General features: G+C 46.6%; 1 protein-coding gene across 3 annotated transcripts in view; it reads right to left on the bottom strand.

Moving 5' to 3' along the window:
• Window positions 1–17,345, bottom strand: part of LOC110499433 (ras-related protein Rab-40B) — a 43,419-nt gene extending 26,074 nt beyond the window's left edge. Inside the window, exons 1-2 of one of the 3 annotated variants that reach the window (XM_036956293.1) lie at window positions 17,059–17,345; window positions 16,568–16,804 (exon numbers count right to left, since the gene is read on the bottom strand). In XM_036956293.1, coding sequence (XP_036812188.1) covers window positions 16,568–16,709 — 142 coding nt within the window. In that variant the 5' untranslated portion in view covers window positions 16,710–16,804; window positions 17,059–17,345. Of the gene's footprint in view, window positions 1–16,567 lie in introns of all 3 variants that reach the window. The other 2 variants (XM_036956291.1, XM_036956292.1) reach the window with 2 other exon arrangements.
• Window positions 17,346–17,776: the final 431 nt, after the last annotated feature.

The raw sequence follows: 17,776 nt of genomic DNA on the forward strand, positions 1-17,776 counted from the left end.
TTCCACTGTCTGTGTTCCAACTGTTCCACTGCTTCTGGAGTCTGTGGTCATTCCACTGTCTGTGTTCCAACTGTTCCACTGCTTCTGGAGTCTGTGGTCATTCCACTGTCTGTGTTCCAACTGTTCCACTGCTTCTGGAGTCTGTGGTCATTCCACTGTCTGTGTTCCAACTGTTCCACTGCTTCTGGAGTCTGTGGTCATTCCACTGTCTGTGTTCCAACTGTTCCACTGCTTCTGGAGTCTGTGGTCATTCCACTGTCTGTGTTCCAACTGTTCCACTGCTTCTGGAGTCTGTGGTCATTCCACTGTCTGTGTTCCAACTGTTCCACTGCTTCTGGAGTCTGTGGTCATTCCACTGTCTGTGTTCCAACTGTTTCACTGCTTCTGGAGTCTGTGGTCATTCCACTGTCTGTGTTCCAACTGTTTCACTGCTTCTGGAGTCTGTGGTCATTCCACTGTCTGTGTTCCAACTGTTCCACTGCTTCTGGAGTCATTCCACTGTCTGTGTTCCAACTGTTTCACTGCTTCTGGAGTCTGTGGTCACTCCACTGTCTGTGTTCCAACTGTTCCACTGCTTCTGGAGTCTGTGGTCACTCCACTGTCTGTGTTCCAACTGTTCCACTGCTTCTGGAGTCTGTGGTCATTCCACTGTCTGTGTTCCAACGGTTCCACTGCTTCTGGAGTCTGTGGTCATTCCACTGTCTGTGTTCCAACTGTACCACTGCTTCTGGAGTCTGTGGTCATTCCACTGTCTGTGTTCCAACGGTTCCACTGCTTCTGGAGTCTGTGGTCATTCCACTGTCTGTGTTCCAACTGTACCACTGCTTCTGGAGTCTGTGGTCATTCCACTGTCTGTGTTCCAACTGTTCCACTGCTTCTGGAGTCTGTGGTCATTCCACTGTCTGTGTTCCAACTGTTCCACTGCTTCTGGAGTCTGTGGTCATTCCACTGTCTGTGTTCCAACTGTTCCACTGCTTCTGGAGTCTGTGGTCATTCCACTGTCTGTGTTCCAACGGTTCCACTGCTTCTGGAGTCTGTGGTCATTCCACTGTCTGTGTTCCAACTGTTCCACTGCTTCTGGAGTCTGTGGTCATTCCACTGTCTGTGTTCCAACTGTTCCACTGCTTCTGGAGTCTGTGGTCATTCCACTGTCTGTGTTCCAACTGTTCCACTGCTTCTGGAGTCTGTGGTCATTCCACTGTCTGTGTTCCAACTGTTCCACTGCTTCTGGAGTCTGTGGTCATTCCACTGTCTGTGTTCCAACTGTTCCACTGCTTCTGGAGTCTGTGGTCATTCCACTGTCTGTGTTACAACTGTTCCACTGCTTCTGGAGTCTGTGGTCATTCCACTGTCTGTGTTCCAACTGTTCCACTGCTTCTGGAGTCTGTGGTCATTCCACTGTCTGTGTTCCAACTGTTCCACTGCTTCTGGAGTCTGTGGTCATTCCACTGTCTGTGTTCCAACTGTTCCACTGCTTCTGGAGTCATTCCACTGTCTGTGTTCCAACTGTTTCACTGCTTCTGGAGTCTGTGGTCACTCCACTGTCTGTGTTCCAACTGTTCCACTGCTTCTGGAGTCTGTGGTCATTCCACTGTCTGTGTTCCAACTGTTCCACTGCTTCTGGAGTCTGTGGTCATTCCACTGTCTGTGTTCCAACGGTTCCACTGCTTCTGGAGTCTGTGGTCATTCCACTGTCTGTGTTCCAACTGTACCACTGCTTCTGGAGTCTGTGGTCATTCCACTGTCTGTGTTCCAACGGTTCCACTGCTTCTGGAGTCTGTGGTCATTCCACTGTCTGTGTTCCAACTGTACCACTGCTTCTGGAGTCTGTGGTCATTCCACTGTCTGTGTTCCAACTGTTCCACTGCTTCTGGAGTCTGTGGTCATTCCACTGTCTGTGTTCCAACTGTTCCACTGCTTCTGGAGTCTGTGGTCATTCCACTGTCTGTGTTCCAACTGTTCCACTGCTTCTGGAGTCTGTGGTCATTCCACTGTCTGTGTTCCAACTGTTCCACTTCTTCTGGAGTCTGTGGTCATTCCACTGTCTGTGTTCCAACTGTTCCACTGCTTCTAGAGTCTGTGGTCATTCCACTGTGAGCGCTCCAACTCAGCCATCATCTCATCCAGACCGCCCAGCTCACTCTCTGTGCGCATCCCAAATGGTACGCTGTTCCCTACATAGTACACTATTTTTGACGAGAGCCCTATAGGGTATGATTTGGGACTGAAACATCTTTCTCTGGTTATGGAGACTGGGCTGACCACAGAAATGCTTCCACTCTCCCTCCATGTCATCCCATTAGTAGAACTGACCCAAAACTGAGATGAACGTTGGATCCTGTTGATTCCACATTTAGTAGCCTAACGGCAACATAAATTATTGGCCAGAGCGCTGAAGGGGGAAACACTGCCTGCATCCTAAATGGTGCCCTATTCCCTATACAGTACACTACGTTTGACCAGGGCCCATAGTGCTCCATGTGGGGAACACACAGCCTCTGTTCCATGGTGTTTAAAACAAGCCAAACCAGCCGGGAGGTGGAGGAAACTGTGGCTCCTATATTAAAACATTCATCAGATGCATCATATTCTGTGATACCAGCAAAAACCGAGCAGGGCCACACTCAACAAACCATGTCAATACGACCAGGAAAAATTGTAGTGTACGAAAACATGCAACAGATTTCACTGGTAGTGGAAGAGAACACCCAGAGAATTCCCACACATTCTTCAGCGTGTGGATTTTGTCCGTGCCTTCAATGTAGAAACCAACACGTCATTCAAGTAGCAAAAGTCAGACAGAACTTCATCTTAAAGTAGCAATGTAGAGACAAACCTCAAAATAAGTTTGGAAAACATTAATTTGTCTCTTAATTGGTATACCTCAGGTAATAGGTATACTAAAATGTCATTTAAATTCTTCCGAGGGAGCTTGTCATGTGTCCCCTTATTGGATTCTCCAGAAGATTAAGTTGATAACTGCCACTACTCTGATTATAGTATAATCAGGAAAACCTGTTTTCAGAAGCACAACACAATGTCGCAGTGTTTTTATAAAGTGTTTTTAATAAAGGACTGCAATAACAAATCGGAGTATGAACACACACATGTGCGGGGACACACACACACACTTCCCACGGGAATAAAGGAATGACTTCACGCCGACCTTCGACTCCCTCCAGATGACGACGGTTGGTGTTGTTGTAATTGAGAACATTAGGAAAGAAACACTAAAGAGAGAAAATGAGGTAATTAGCAGCTAACTAAGGTCCTCTGAGGAAAACCATGTTTACGTCCCAAATAGATCCCTATCCACTATATGGTGCACTACTTTTGAACAGGACTCATAGGAAATAGGGTCCCATTTGGGATTCACCCTAACTGCCTTTTATACAGTTCCTCTAGGCTTCAGTCAAACAAACATCAGTTAAAGGAAATAGAAACAAACACTGTTGTTGTTGATGATGATGATGATGATGATGATGTTTTACACCCCATAACACTTTCCCTGAATCTCCAAAGTGCTTAGCATTGCATGTTGGGAAGTCTCCCTCAGGAGGTGTCTTAATAGAGTGACACATTCTGAATGTCGCAGAGCAGAAAAAAAAACACAACATTGAAGAAAAACAAGAACACAGTGCACTACTTTTGGCCAGAACCCTGCGATTTGGGACACACTCACTGTAAAACACTTTCTCCATCTACCAGGTTGTTGTTCTTACATAATGGACAGTTTCCTGATCCACTGTGTGTTGGTAGCCTGTCTGCCTCACCGCTGACAGAATGGAACTCGTAATGCAACAAGCTCTTGGGTTTGTAAAAAAAATATGAATATTCTTTAAAACTTTATGACCCTCTGTAAAGTCCTGAGATAGAATGTATACCCTCTCTGTTTAGGGCAGGCTATGACAGACTCAGTTAGGATGTATATCCTCTCTGTTTAGGGCAGGCTATGACAGACTCAGGATGTATACACTCTCTGTTTAAGGCAGGCTATGACAGACTCAGTTAGGATGTACACCCTCTCTGTTTAGGGCAGGCTATGACAGACTCAGTTATTCCTCTCACGCCCTATTATCTCTGTCCCTGTCCCTCTGTCTCTATTCCTCTCTCGCCCTATTATCTCTGTCCCTCTGTCTCTATTTCTCTCTTGCCCTATTATCTCTATCCCTGTCCCTGTTTCTATTCCTCTCACGCCCTATTATCTCTGTCCCTGTCCCTCTATTCCTCTCTCGCCCTATTATCTCTGTCCCTGTCCCTCTGTCTCTATTCCTCTCTCGCCCTATTATCTCTGTCCCTGTCCCTCTGGCTCTATTCCTCTCTCACCCTATTATCTCTGTCTCTATTCCTCTCTCACCCTATTATCTCTCCCTCTTTTTCTCATTGTCAACATTCACTTGACTACCCTCATTCCATTGGATTTCATTTGAGGGTATTTTTATGCAGATCTGTTTTACCATTTAGAAAGTAAATTATTTTATGTATCTAGTCCCCTCATTTGAAGATGCCATACATATATTTGGACAAATTCACTTATTACACAATACATGTTCACTAATAGACCTAGCATCAAAGCTACCAAATCATAAACGTACCTAGTGGTTTCCCACAATATCTAATAGATCAGTTGTAATAGAAGACTGTGTAGCAGCCAGACCCGAAAGAGAACAAAGAGGTTACCAGAGAGCTCTTTCCTGTGCTCTCCCATGAGCAGGGTTGGGAAGTAACAGAAAAAAAAAATATCAGAAAAAATATTTTAAAATCAGATTACATATACTTTTTAACAACTAGATGATTACTTCTAGGATTACTTTTAAATTAAGGATTCAGCTACTTCGAACACACAGGCATGCAACCTCCGTAGACAAACATTGGCAGTAGAACGGCCTTACTGATGAGCTCAGTGATATTCAACGTGGAACCATCATAGGACGCCACCTTTCCAACAAGTCAGTGTCAAATTTCTTCCCTGCTAGAGCTGCCCCGGTCAACTGTAAATGCTGTTATTGTGAAGTGGAAACGTCTAGGAGCAACAACGGCTCAGCCGCAAAGTGGTAGGCCACACAAGCTCACAGAACGTGACCGCCAAGTGCTGAAGTGCGTAAAATTTGTCTGTCATCAGTTACAACACTCTCTGCCGAGTTCCAAACTGCCTCTGGAAGCAACGTCAGCACAAAAACTGTTAGTCGGGAGCTTCATGAAATGGGTTTCCATGGCCGAGCAGCCACACACAAGCCTAAGACCACCATGCGCACTGCCAAGCGTCGACTGGAGTGGTGTAAAGCTCACTGCCATTGGACTCTGGAGCAGTGGAAGCGCGTTCTCTGGACTAATGAATCACGCTTCACCATCTGGCAGTCCAACCGACGAGAATGGGTTTGGTGGATGCCAGGAGAACGCTACCTGCCACAATGCATTGTGCCAACAGTAAAGTTCGGTGGAGGAGGAATAATGGTCTGGGTCTGGTTTAATGGTTCGGGCTGGGCCCCTTAGTTCCAGTGAAGGGAAATCTTGATGCTACAACATACAATGACATTCTAGACGATTCTGTGATTCAAACTTTGTGGCAACAGTTTGGGGAAGTCTCTTTCCTGTTTCATCATGATTATAGACCTCGCTTTGTGCACTAGGCAATTAAGATATTGTTTGTCGAGATCGGTGTGGAAGAACTTGACTGGGCTGCACAGACCCTGAACCCCATCAAACACCTTTGGAATTAATTGGAACGCCGACTGCGAGCCAGGCCTAAACGCTGAACATCAGTGCCCGACCTCACTAATGCTGTTGTGGCTGAATGGAAGCAAGTCCCTGCAGCAATGTTCCAACATCTAGTGAACAGCCTTCCCAGAAAAGTGAAGGCTGTTATAGCAGCAAAGAGGGGACCAACTTTGGAATGAGATGTTCGAAGAGCTGGTGTACACATACTTTTGGTCGTGTTGTGCCTTCGGAAAGTATTCAGACCCCTTGCCTTTTTCCAAATGTTGTTATATTACAGCCTAATTTTAAAATGGATAAACCAAATAATAATCCTCAGCGACACACACACACACACACACACACACACACAATACCCCATAATGACAAAGTGAAAACAGGTTTTTAGAAATACCACATTTATTAAAAATAGAAAACATGTGGATTGACCAGATTGTTGACTTTCTTCCTCTTGAAAAGCTCACTTATGACCTCCACAAGAGACAGCCCAAGTTTGATAGACTCTGGTCTCCACTATTCAACTATATTTCAAACTGGACAGAGTGAACGGGGTGACTAGGGAAATGCGCAGATACATGTGTAAGGTACCGTAAAACCTAAAAACTAACTATTGGCCCGTCGTCTCAGCGAATGCTTGAAATAGCTGATAAGAACCTTGATAGTGCTGCTGCAAGTGTTATGTTTTTTTGTGTGTGTTTTTATTTTAATGTAGTTTTTGAGTACGTGTGCGTAGGTGTGTGTATGTATATGTGCGTATGTATGTACGTACGTACGTATGTGTGTATGTATGTATGTATGTATGTATATATGTACCAAGGAAAATATATAGATTAAGAAAAATAAATGCTTTTATTTGACTTTATCATTCATTTAATTTGTATTTTTATTTTTTCAAAAGTATTATTTTATTTTTTTTATTTTTTTTAAAGCCTGTCACATCTGTGAATGTGGAATGTGTTCTGTTGGTTGATTGAAAAACAGGAAAACTTAATAAAACTTTAAATTGAAAAAAAAAAAATAGAAAACAGAAATACCTAATTTACATAAGTATTCAGACCCTTTGCTATGAGACCTGAAATTGAGCTCAGGTGCATCCTGTTTCCATTGATCATCCTTGAGATGTTTCTACAATTTGATTGGAGTCCCCCTATGGTAAATTCAATTGATTGGACATGATTTGGAAAGGCACACAACTGTCTATGAACGCTTCCCCAGTTGACAGTGCATGTCATAGCAAAAACCAAGCCATAAGGTCAAAGGAATTGTATGTATGGCTCCGAGACAGGATTGTGTCGAGCACAGATCTGGCGAAGGGTACCAAAACAATTCTCCAGCATTGAAGGTCCCCATGAACAGTGGCCTCCATCATTCTAAAATGGAAGAATTTGGAACTACCAAGATTCTTCCTGGAGCTGGATGCCCAGCCAAACTGAGCAATCTGGGGAGAAGGGCCTTGGTCAGGGAGATGACCAAGAACCCGATGGTCACTATGACTAGAGCTCTAGAGTTCCTCTGTGGCGAAGGGAGAACCTTCCAGGTGGACAACCATCTCTGCAGCACTCCACCAATCAGGCTTTATGGTAGAGTGGCCAGACGGAAGCCACTCCTCAGTAAAAGGCACATGACATCCTGCTTGGAGTTTGCCAAAAGCCACCTAAAAAGACTCTCAGACCATGAGAATAAATATTATCCGGTCTGATTAAACCAAGCGTCATGTCTGGAGATAACCTGGCATCATCCCTACGGTGAAGCACGGTGGTAGCAGCATCATGTTGTGGGGATTTTGTTCAGCGGCAGGGACTGAGGGACTAGTGAAGCATGGTGGTAGCAGCATCATGTTGTGGGGATGTTGTTCAGTGGCAGGGACTGAGGGACTAGTGAAGCATGGTGGTAGCAGCATCATGTTGTGGGGATGTTGTTCAGCGGCAGGGACTGAGGAACTAGTGAAGCATGGAGGTGGCACCATCCCTACGGTGAAGCACGGTGGTAGCAGCATCATGTTGTGGGGATGTTGTTCAGTGGCAGGGACTGAGGGACTAGTGAAGCATGGTGGTGGCACCATCCCTACAGTGAAGCATGGTGGTGGCACCATCCCTACGGTGAAGCATGGTGGTGGCAGCATCATGTTGTGGGGATGTTGTTCAGCGGCAGGGACTGGGAGACTAGTGAAGCATGGTGGTGGCACCATCCCTATGGTGAAGCATGGTGTTGGCAGCATCATGTTGTGGGGATGTTTTTCAGTGGCAGGGACTGAGGGACTAGTCAGGGTCGTGAAAAAGATGAACGGACCAAAGTACAGAGAGATCCTTGATGAAAACCTACAGACCTCAGACTGGGGCAAAGGTTCACCTTCCAACAGGGCAACAACCCTAAGCACACAGCCAAGACAATGCAGGAGTGGCTTCGGGACAAGTCTCAATCTTAGGCTGAAGGTAGCGAGGGGTAGTACATCTTGCTGCCCTGTGGGCAAGTATCATGGTCTGGTAGTGGATGCGAGCTTCGACTGGAAGCCAGTGGAGTGTGCAGAGGATGGAACAAGCAGGGAGCTGGGAGCCCAGCCAACAGTGAGTTGCAGTAGTCCAGACGGGAGATGACAAGTGCCTGGATTAGAATGTGCCACTTGCTGTGTGAGGTAGGATTGTACACTACGGATATTGCAGAGCATGAACCTGCAGGAGCGAGTCACTGCTTTGATGTTTGCAGAGAATGACAGGGTGTTGTCCAGGGTCACGCCAAAGTTCTTTGACTCTGGGAGGGCGACACTGTGGAGTTGTTAACCGTGATGGAGAGGTCTTGGAGTGGGCAGGCCTTTTCCGGCAGGAAGAACAGCTCTGTCTTGTTGAGGTTGAGCTCGAGGTGTAGAAAACAGTAAAAATAAAGAAAAACCCTTGAATGAGTTTGTGTGTCCAAACATTTGACTGGTACACACATTATATTATATTATATATATATATATAAAATAAAGTTTTTAATTTAGTCATTCTTAAACACACACATACATACATACATATATATGTTAAAGAATAGGACTAAATTAAACGTTATTTAAATAAAGTTATAATTTATTTAGTCCTATTCTTTAAGTTATATTTTTGGTTGAGATGTTTCCAACATTTCAATTAACAATTTGTAGACTGGAATTAAAGCCAGACTAAGTCAATGGCACAGCTGGAACTTTCCAGGCAGAAGATAAAACTCCTTCAAATGTTGATATTTGGTTGTGTTGACAACCAAACACAATTCAATATCATTTTTGAAGTACAATAAATGTCTTATTAACAAGGATTCATATCTCCAACTCAACCTAAAATAAAAGTTAAAGAATGGGATTAAACCAGTGGCTCAGATGGAACTATCCAAACAATAAATACATTTCAGTTGAATGTTGATATTTGGTTGCGTTGTCAACCAAACATAATATTACTTTTGTAATCCAGTAAATTGCCTGAAGTTAAGGCCATTTTACAAACTAATGTAACATTAAACCATAATTGAATAAAACATACATGCCCACATTGAGGTTACTCGTTACTAATATATATATATATATATATATATAATATCTTATATAATCATTTAAAGGGTGCATGTTCAAGATAGCATGAATAGGTCGTCATAGGACTGTGATAATCTGTACAGAATCTCCAACGGCATTGATCACTTGCACCATGTAGTTTTAATGTAATCTCAACTGTAATCCAGGTCGTTTGGTTCTGCTGTCAGATAAAGCACAGTTATAACACAATCTGTTGAATAAATAAACCGAATATCTGACATTCTATTAACCTTTTGAACTTTGCCGTGCTTTTAAAATGGTGGAAAGCATAGTTATTAGACATGTTGTGACAACTAAACCAAAATTCTGACATTGTTTTTTTCATTGGAATTTGGTAGTGCTTTTATATGGTTGAACACATAGTGGTAACACTTTGGTAATTCAACTAACGTTTGGCTGTCTTTTTGTGTGGGTGAATAGAGGTTGTAATCTCAACCAAATATTATCCATGTTGAAATGACGTGGTGTGCCCAGTGGGTGGTCACTAGCTGGCACAGCCACAAAGTCATAAAAACAGATTTTAAACCTAACCACACTGCTAACCATAATGCCTAACCGTTACCTTAAATTAAGACCAAAAATATCCCTTTTGTTTTCATACATTTTTACAATACAGCCAATTTTGACTTTGCAGCTTTCCCCATCTAGTGGAAACCGCTCAGCTCTGGCTCCAGGACGAGACTCATGCCAAGAAACGTCAACCTGCGAAAAATGCGCTCTTGCTGCATAGTGCATAGTGCGGATCCCAGCCTATGGAATAAAAGTTTGAGGTAGTTCCTCCCTTCTAAACTCCACTGTGGTATAGTGCTCTGTACTGTCAAAAACAAGTTTATTTTAAGGTGGGGCTTTTATTGCTCAATCGAATTTGTGCTGATTCCACAAAAATATTGATAGGCCTTACAGACACATGCTAAAACTCGTACACTTTTGATAAGACTTAAAAAGGCTGCAAACTATGGAGTTATCAAAAAGTGTCACGAACAAAAACGTAAACATTAGGTCTATAGCAAATGCAGCATATGGCATATATTTTAACATGCAAATAGCACATTTTGGTAGTGCTGAAACGAAAAGGATTCCATTCCATGAGAGCAGCATTTCCTTTTCAACTGGAAGCAATAAGCCCAATCAGTCCTCCAGGACAACAGAGTCATAAACAACAGAGTAAGCTAATAAGTCCATAGTTTTTGGGTTATGCTCCGGTAAAACAATTTGGCTGATCTATATTTCCAAGTCCTATACTTTTAGATCAAGGGGTAGGCCTATGAAATGAATTGGAATGACTGGAAATCTGACAGACTGGTTTTTAATGTAAAAACAGTCTAATCCTATGATTCTTATTATCTGTAGTGTAAAGCAATGAAGCCTACATAACCAACGCATAAAGTAAAACGCTAAAAAATTATGGCCAGCTATGTAAACTCTAACATTGATTTATCTTAGATATAGATGTCATTCAATTTAAATGTTTGTATTTTTCCTAATGCCTCTTAAGGGGAGCATAGTCTAAAAGTAATCCGATTACTTTATGGGGTTTGGGTAATCCAAAAGTTACTTTCCTAATTAAAATTTGTCAGGTAACTAGAACCTAACAAATTACACTTAGAAAGTAACCTACCAAACATTCTTCCTGAGGTACTCTCTCCCCAGGCCTGGAACTAGAAGAGTCAGTCCCTGAGGTACTCTCTCCCCAGGCCTGGAACTAGAAGAGTCAGTCCCTGAGGTACTCTCTCCCCAGGCCTGGAACTAGAAGAGTCAGTCCCTGAGGTACTCTCTCCCCAGGCCTGGAACTAGAAGAGTCAGTCCCTGAGGTACTCTCTCCCCAGGCCTGGAACTAGAAGAGTCAGTCCCTGAGGTACTCTCTCCCCAGGCCTGGAACTAGAAGAGTCAGTCCCTGAGGTACTCTCTCCCCAGGCCTGGAACTAGAAGAGTCAGTCCCTGAGGTACTCTCTCCCCAGGCCTGGAACTAGAAGAGTCAGTCCCTGAGGTACTCTCTCCCCAGGCCTGGAACTAGAAGTGTCAGTCCCTGAGGTACTCTCTCCCCAGGCCTGGAACTAGAAGTGTCAGTCCCTGAGGTACTCTCTCCCCAGGCCTGGAACTAGAAGTGTCAGTCCCTGAGGTACTCTCTCCCCAGGCCTGGAACTAGAAGAGTCAGTCCCTGAGGTACTCTCTCCCCAGGCCTGGAACTAGAAGAGTCAGTCCCTGAGGTACTCTCTCCCCAGGCCTGGAACTAGAAGAGTCAGTCCCTGAGGTACTCTCTCCCCAGGCCTGGAACTAGAAGAGTCAGTCCCTGAGGTACTCTCTCCCCAGGCCTGGAACTAGAAGAGTCAGTCCCTGAGGTACTCTCTCCCCAGGCCTGGAACTAGAAGAGTCAGTCCCTGAGGTACTCTCTCCCCAGGCCTGGAACTAGAAGTGTCAGTCCCTGAGGTACTCTCTCCCCAGGCCTGGAACTAGAAGAGTCAGTCCCTGAGGTACTCTCTCCCCAGGCCTGGAACTAGAAGAGTCAGTCCCTGAGGTACTCTCTCCCCAGGCCTGGAACTAGTAGAGTCAGTCCCTGAGGTACTCTCTCCCCAGGCCTGGAACTAGAAGAGTCAGTCCCTGAGGTACTCTCTCCCCAGGCCTGGAACTAGAAGAGTCAGTCCCTGAGGTACTCTCTCCCCAGGCCTGGAACTAGAAGAGTCAGTCCCTGAGGTACTCTCTCCCCAGGCCTGGAACTAGTAGAGTCAGTCCCTGAGGTACTCTCTCCCCAGGCCTGGAACTAGAAGAGTCAGTCCCTGAGGTACTCTCTCCCCAGGCCTGGAACTAGTAGAGTCGGTCCCTGAGGTACTCTCTCCCCAGGCCTGGAACTAGAAGAGTCAGTCCCTGAGGTACTCTCTCCCCAGGCCTGGAACTAGTAGAGTCAGTCCCTGAGGTACTCTCTCCCCAGGCCTGGAACTAGTAGAGTCAGTCCCTGAGGTACTCTCTCCCCAGGCCTGGAACTAGTAGAGTCAGTCCCTGAGGTACTCTCTCCCCAGGCCTGGAACTAGTAGAGTCAGTCCCTGAGGTACTCTCTCCCCAGGCCTGGAACTAGTAGAGTCAGTCCCTGAGGTACTCTCTCCCCAGGCCTGGAACTAGAAGAGTCAGTCCCTGAGGTACTCTCTCCCCAGGCCTGGAACTAGTAGAGTCAGTCCCTGAGGTACTCTCTCCCCAGGCCTGGAACTAGAAGAGTCAGTCCCTGAGGTACTCTCTCCCCAGGCCTGGAACTAGAAGAGTCAGTCCCTGAGGTACTCTCTCCCCAGGCCTGGAACTAGAAGAGTCAGTCCCTGAGGTACTCTCTCCCCAGGCCTGGAACTAGAAGAGTCAGTCCCTGAGGTACTCTCTCCCCAGGCCTGGAACTAGTAGAGTCAGTCCCTGAGGTACTCTCTCCCCAGGCCTGGAACTAGAAGAGTCAGTCCCTGAGGTACTCTCTCCCCAGGCCTGGAACTAGAAGAGTCAGTCCCTGAGGTACTCTCTCCCCAGGCCTGGAACTAGAAGAGTCAGTCCCTGAGGTACTCTCTCCCCAGGCCTGGAACTAGAAGAGTCAGTCCCTGAGGTACTCTCTCCCCAGGCCTGGAACTAGAAGAGTCAGTCCCTGAGGTACTCTCTCCCCAGGCCTGGAACTAGAAGAGTCAGTCCCTGAGGTACTCTCTCCCCAGGCCTGGAACTAGTAGAGTCAGTCCCTGAGGTACTCTCTCCCCAGGCCTGGAACTAGAAGAGTCAGTCCCTGAGGTACTCTCTCCCCAGGCCTGGAACTAGTAGAGTCGGTCCCTGAGGTACTCTCTCCCCAGGCCTGGAACTAGAAGAGTCAGTCCCTGAGGTACTCTCTCCCCAGGCCTGGAACTAGTAGAGTCAGTCCCTGATGTACTCTCTCCCCAGGCCTGGAACTAGTAGAGTCAGTCCCTGAGGTACTCTCTCCCCAGGCCTGGAACTAGTAGAGTCAGTCCCTGAGGTACTCTCTCCCCAGGCCTGGAACTAGTAGAGTCAGTCCCTGAGGTACTCTCTCCCCAGGCCTGGAACTAGTAGAGTCAGTCCCTGAGGTACTCTCTCCCCAGGCCTGGAACTAGAAGAGTCAGTCCCTGAGGTACTCTCTCCCCAGGCCTGGAACTAGTAGAGTCAGTCCCTGAGGTACTCTCTCCCCAGGCCTGGAACTAGAAGAGTCAGTCCCTGAGGTACTCTCTCCCCAGGCCTGGAACTAGAAGAGTCAGTCCCTGAGGTACTCTCTCCCCAGGCCTGGAACTAGAAGAGTCAGTCCCTGAGGTACTCTCTCCCCAGGCCTGGAACTAGAAGAGTCAGTCCCTGAGGTACTCTCTCCCCAGGCCTGGAACTAGTAGAGTCAGTCCCTGAGGTACTCTCTCCCCAGGCCTGGAACTAGAAGAGTCAGTCCCTGAGGTACTCTCTCCCCAGGCCTGGAACTAGAAGAGTCAGTCCCTGAGGTACTCTCTCCCCAGGCCTGGAACTAGAAGAGTCAGTCCCTGAGGTACTCTCTCCCCAGGCCTGGAACTAGTAGAGTCGGTCCCTGAGGTACTCTCTCCCCAGGCCTGGAACTAGAAGAGTCAGTCCCTGAGGTACTCTCTCCCCAGGCCTGGAACTAGTAGAGTCAGTCCCTGATGTACTCTCTCCCCAGGCCTGGAACTAGTAGAGTCAGTCCCTGAGGTACTCTCTCCCCAGGCCTGGAACTAGTAGAGTCAGTCCCTGAGGTACTCTCTCCCCAGGCCTGGAACTAGTAGAGTCAGTCCCTGAGGTACTCTCTCCCCAGGCCTGGAACTAGTAGAGTCAGTCCCTGAGGTACTCTCTCCCCAGGCCTGGAACTAGAAGAGTCAGTCCCTGAGGTACTCTCTCCCCAGGCCTGGAACTAGTAGAGTCAGTCCCTGAGGTACTCTCTCCCCAGGCCTGGAACTAGAAGAGTCAGTCCCTGAGGTACTCTCTCCCCAGGCCTGGAACTAGAAGAGTCAGTCCCTGAGGTACTCTCTCCCCAGGCCTGGAACTAGAAGAGTCAGTCCCTGAGGTACTCTCTCCCCAGGCCTGGAACTAGAAGAGTCAGTCCCTGAGGTACTCTCTCCCCAGGCCTGGAACTAGTAGAGTCAGTCCCTGAGGTACTCTCTCCCCAGGCCTGGAACTAGAAGAGTCAGTCCCTGAGGTACTCTCTCCCCAGGCCTGGAACTAGAAGAGTCAGTCCCTGAGGTACTCTCTCCCCAGGCCTGGAACTAGAAGAGTCAGTCCCTGAGGTACTCTCTCCCCAGGCCTGGAACTAGAAGAGTCAGTCCCTGAGGTACTCTCTCCCCAGGCCTGGAACTAGAAGAGTCAGTCCCTGAGGTACTCTCTCCCCAGGCCTGGAACTAGAAGTGTCAGTCCCTGAGGTACTCTCTCCCCAGGCCTGGAACTAGAAGAGTCAGTCCCTGAGGTACTCTCTCCCAAGTCTGTATTATATACACAAACATAGGATGCACTTCATTGTTTTGTTTTTTTTACTTACAGAGAACAGAAATATGCATTTATGCTCACAACCTAATTATTGTATCATGCCCTGCCGTAGCTCTTGTGTTTCCCCTCAGCATTCTTCTTGCAGTGTGTATGATGATTGCTGTGGAAAAACCGTGGCTCGGGCAGTACTGGTGGTATTGACTTATTGGAAAGCATTGGTGTGTGCTTTTCCTGAATAGCTGTCTGATGTCTGAGCTGCCTTCGACCAACACTGGAGAGACTTTTCCCACGGTTGATGAAACAAGCTTGGACGTGCCTTCGAACCAACGCTAGAGAGAGAGAGTTTTCCCACGGTTGAAGAAACAAGCTCAGACATGCCCGAAATCAACATCTACCTACCACCTTTAGGGTAGCACACTCAAGTTAAACATTGTGAAAATCAATGGGTGGTGAGACATTATATGGCCAAGATTTCATTACACTTCTTTTATGTTCAAGTACAAGGTACATTATGGCACATTGTTACGGTGTGGATTTCTTATTTAGGGACGCGGATAAGAGATATTAGAGAGATCGAGAGAGCAAGAGAGATGGGGGGAGAGAGATGGGGGGGAGGGGGAGAGAGAGAGGGGAGAGAGATGGGGGAGAGAGATGGGGGAGGGAGAGAGAGAGATGGGGGAGAGAGAGAGAGAGAGATGGGGGGGAGAGAGAGAGAGAGATGGGGGGGAGAGAGAGAGATGGGAGAGAGAGAGAAAGAGAGAGAGAAATGGGGGGAGAGAGATGGGGAGAGAGAGAGAGAGAAAGAGAGAGAGAAATGGGGGGAGAGAGATGGGGAAGTAGAGAGAGATGGGGGGAGGGGGAGAGAGAGAGAGGAGAGAGATGGGGGAGAGAGATGGGGAGGGAGAGAGAGAGATGGGGGAGAGAGAGAGAGATGGGGGAGATAGAGAGAGAGAGATGGGGGGGATAGAGAGAGAGAGATGGGGGAGAGAGAGAGAGATGGGGGGAGAGAGAGAGAGATGGGGGAGAAAGAGATATTGGGGGGAGAGAGAAAGAGAGATGGGGGGGGGGGGGGGGGGGGGGGGGGGGGTGGAGAACCAGTTCTCTGACAGATGACTGTAATATTACAGTCAACCTCTTATGGCAGAGTGCAACAAGTCAGTCAATATCTCCAGTAATAAAACATCTATTGTTTTTTCCCCCCTAGAAGACTGTCAAGCTCTGACACTGGTGGGTGACATCAAAGGCCATAATATGTCTTGTCCTTCGTGATGATCATCCATACTCTGGTCCGAAATGGCACCATATTCCCTAAATAGGGCACTACTTTTGACCAGAGTAATATGGGCCCTAGTCAGAAGTAGTGCACCATTTGGGATACACGGACTCGCAGACGTCCAAGATGACATGCCCAGCCATGGTCTTAGTCCACTAATCCCAAATATAACCGCATTTAACTTCAAGAATGTGCACTGGCTAGCTAAGGAATGACGACCACTGCGCTTTTCTGGGCTCAGATGACATGTACTGTACCAGCCATAACGAGTTGTGCATAAAATGGACTGCGTGTGATCACTGGTTTGTGTTGCGCAATCAATATATGTTCCTTTCAATATTTCGATTCGTGGTGATCATAACATCAAATCAATCAAATGTATTTATAAAGCCCTTTCTACATCAGGCTATGTCACAACGTGCTGTACAGAAACCCAGCCTAAAACCACAAACAGCAAGCAATGCAGATGTAGAAGCACGGCGTAGAAGTAATGTTAATTAAACCTTTTCTATAAATAAAATGTTTGAAATGAAAATGTATTGTTTGTTTCTTTGTATTTACACTGTTGTAAACTGGACACTCACCCATGTTGTAGCCATATGGAGACTCGCTGGCTCCGTCCTCGAGGCTCGCAAGTATCTCCCCCTTTCCCACATCGCTGTCCCCGACCAGGAGAAACTTGAGCAGAAAATCGTAAGCCTTGGCGGGGCTGGTTCTGTGGTTCATCCTCACGGTGAAGAATGATTATGTTCCATCATGGAACACCGTGTACACGACTGTTCGATCACTTCTTCCGTTTTTCCTCCAACTGGAGATTTGAGCTGTGTGACGCACGAATCAAAGGAGCAAAAAAGAGAGTCAAATTTAATGTGGTGTTCTTCGACTGTTTATATTACGATTCAAAAATAATATCTGGTAACTCACAAAGTCTCCAAAATAGAAGCTTGAATGAAAGCTACAAGTGTCAATTTGGTCACCGAAAGTGACAACACAATGTAATTAAAAATGTATAAAAATGAGCCTACATCTACAGTGTAATCCACTGTAACATCAAAGCTTGCCGCTCACGCCGAACCTGTTCCTGTGCTCAAATCTTCTTTCCATAAATCCTTCATTCACGCTACCGTGCCGTTAAAGTACCAGAAGTGTCATTTTTTTTATAGTCCTGCTTTTGGGTCGCCAGCCACGCTGTTCCGCAGCTCTCTCGGATGTCTGTCGTTTCCTCTCTCCAAGCAGGCATGTCTCCAGTAGCCGCAGAGGGTCAAGCCTTGCGCCGCTATGGTTGGCTCATCCAGCGGGTTGCTAGGGCAGCCTTGAATCGGTAGTAGTCGCTGCAAACGTCAGTCAAAAACCCTAAATACCCATTTGATACAAGAGAGGGGTGTGACTACCGCTGCTTGCCAAGCCTTGTTCGGTCTGAGCTGGAGTCAACGCTAGCCCTGATGAGAGATCAGTGTTAGGGATTTTAACCATGTAGGAAGGGATAGGATGACCGATGACGGCTGCTTGAACTGATTCCGGGTCAGTATTTGTGGGCGCCCGCAGCAGCCACTGGTTTGGCAGTGGACAGCGTGGCTTGGTTTGTTGTGTTTTGGCTGGGCACGATTTCTGACGTAGCCTAGCGCAGAACAGTTCCACGGATTTACTGACATTCTTATATTCAGACAACAATCGGACAGCCAGTCTCGCTGTAAAACAGCAGCACATTTTGAGAAAAACAGTTACAATCATTTTGATGAGGAAATTATAATTACAAATCGTGTTAAAATGTGATCAATAATAGTATTACCTAT

The sequence above is a fragment of the Oncorhynchus mykiss genome, chromosome 20 (genome assembly GCF_013265735.2).
Source record: "Oncorhynchus mykiss isolate Arlee chromosome 20, USDA_OmykA_1.1, whole genome shotgun sequence".
NCBI classification, from domain to species: domain Eukaryota; kingdom Metazoa; phylum Chordata; class Actinopteri; order Salmoniformes; family Salmonidae; genus Oncorhynchus; species Oncorhynchus mykiss.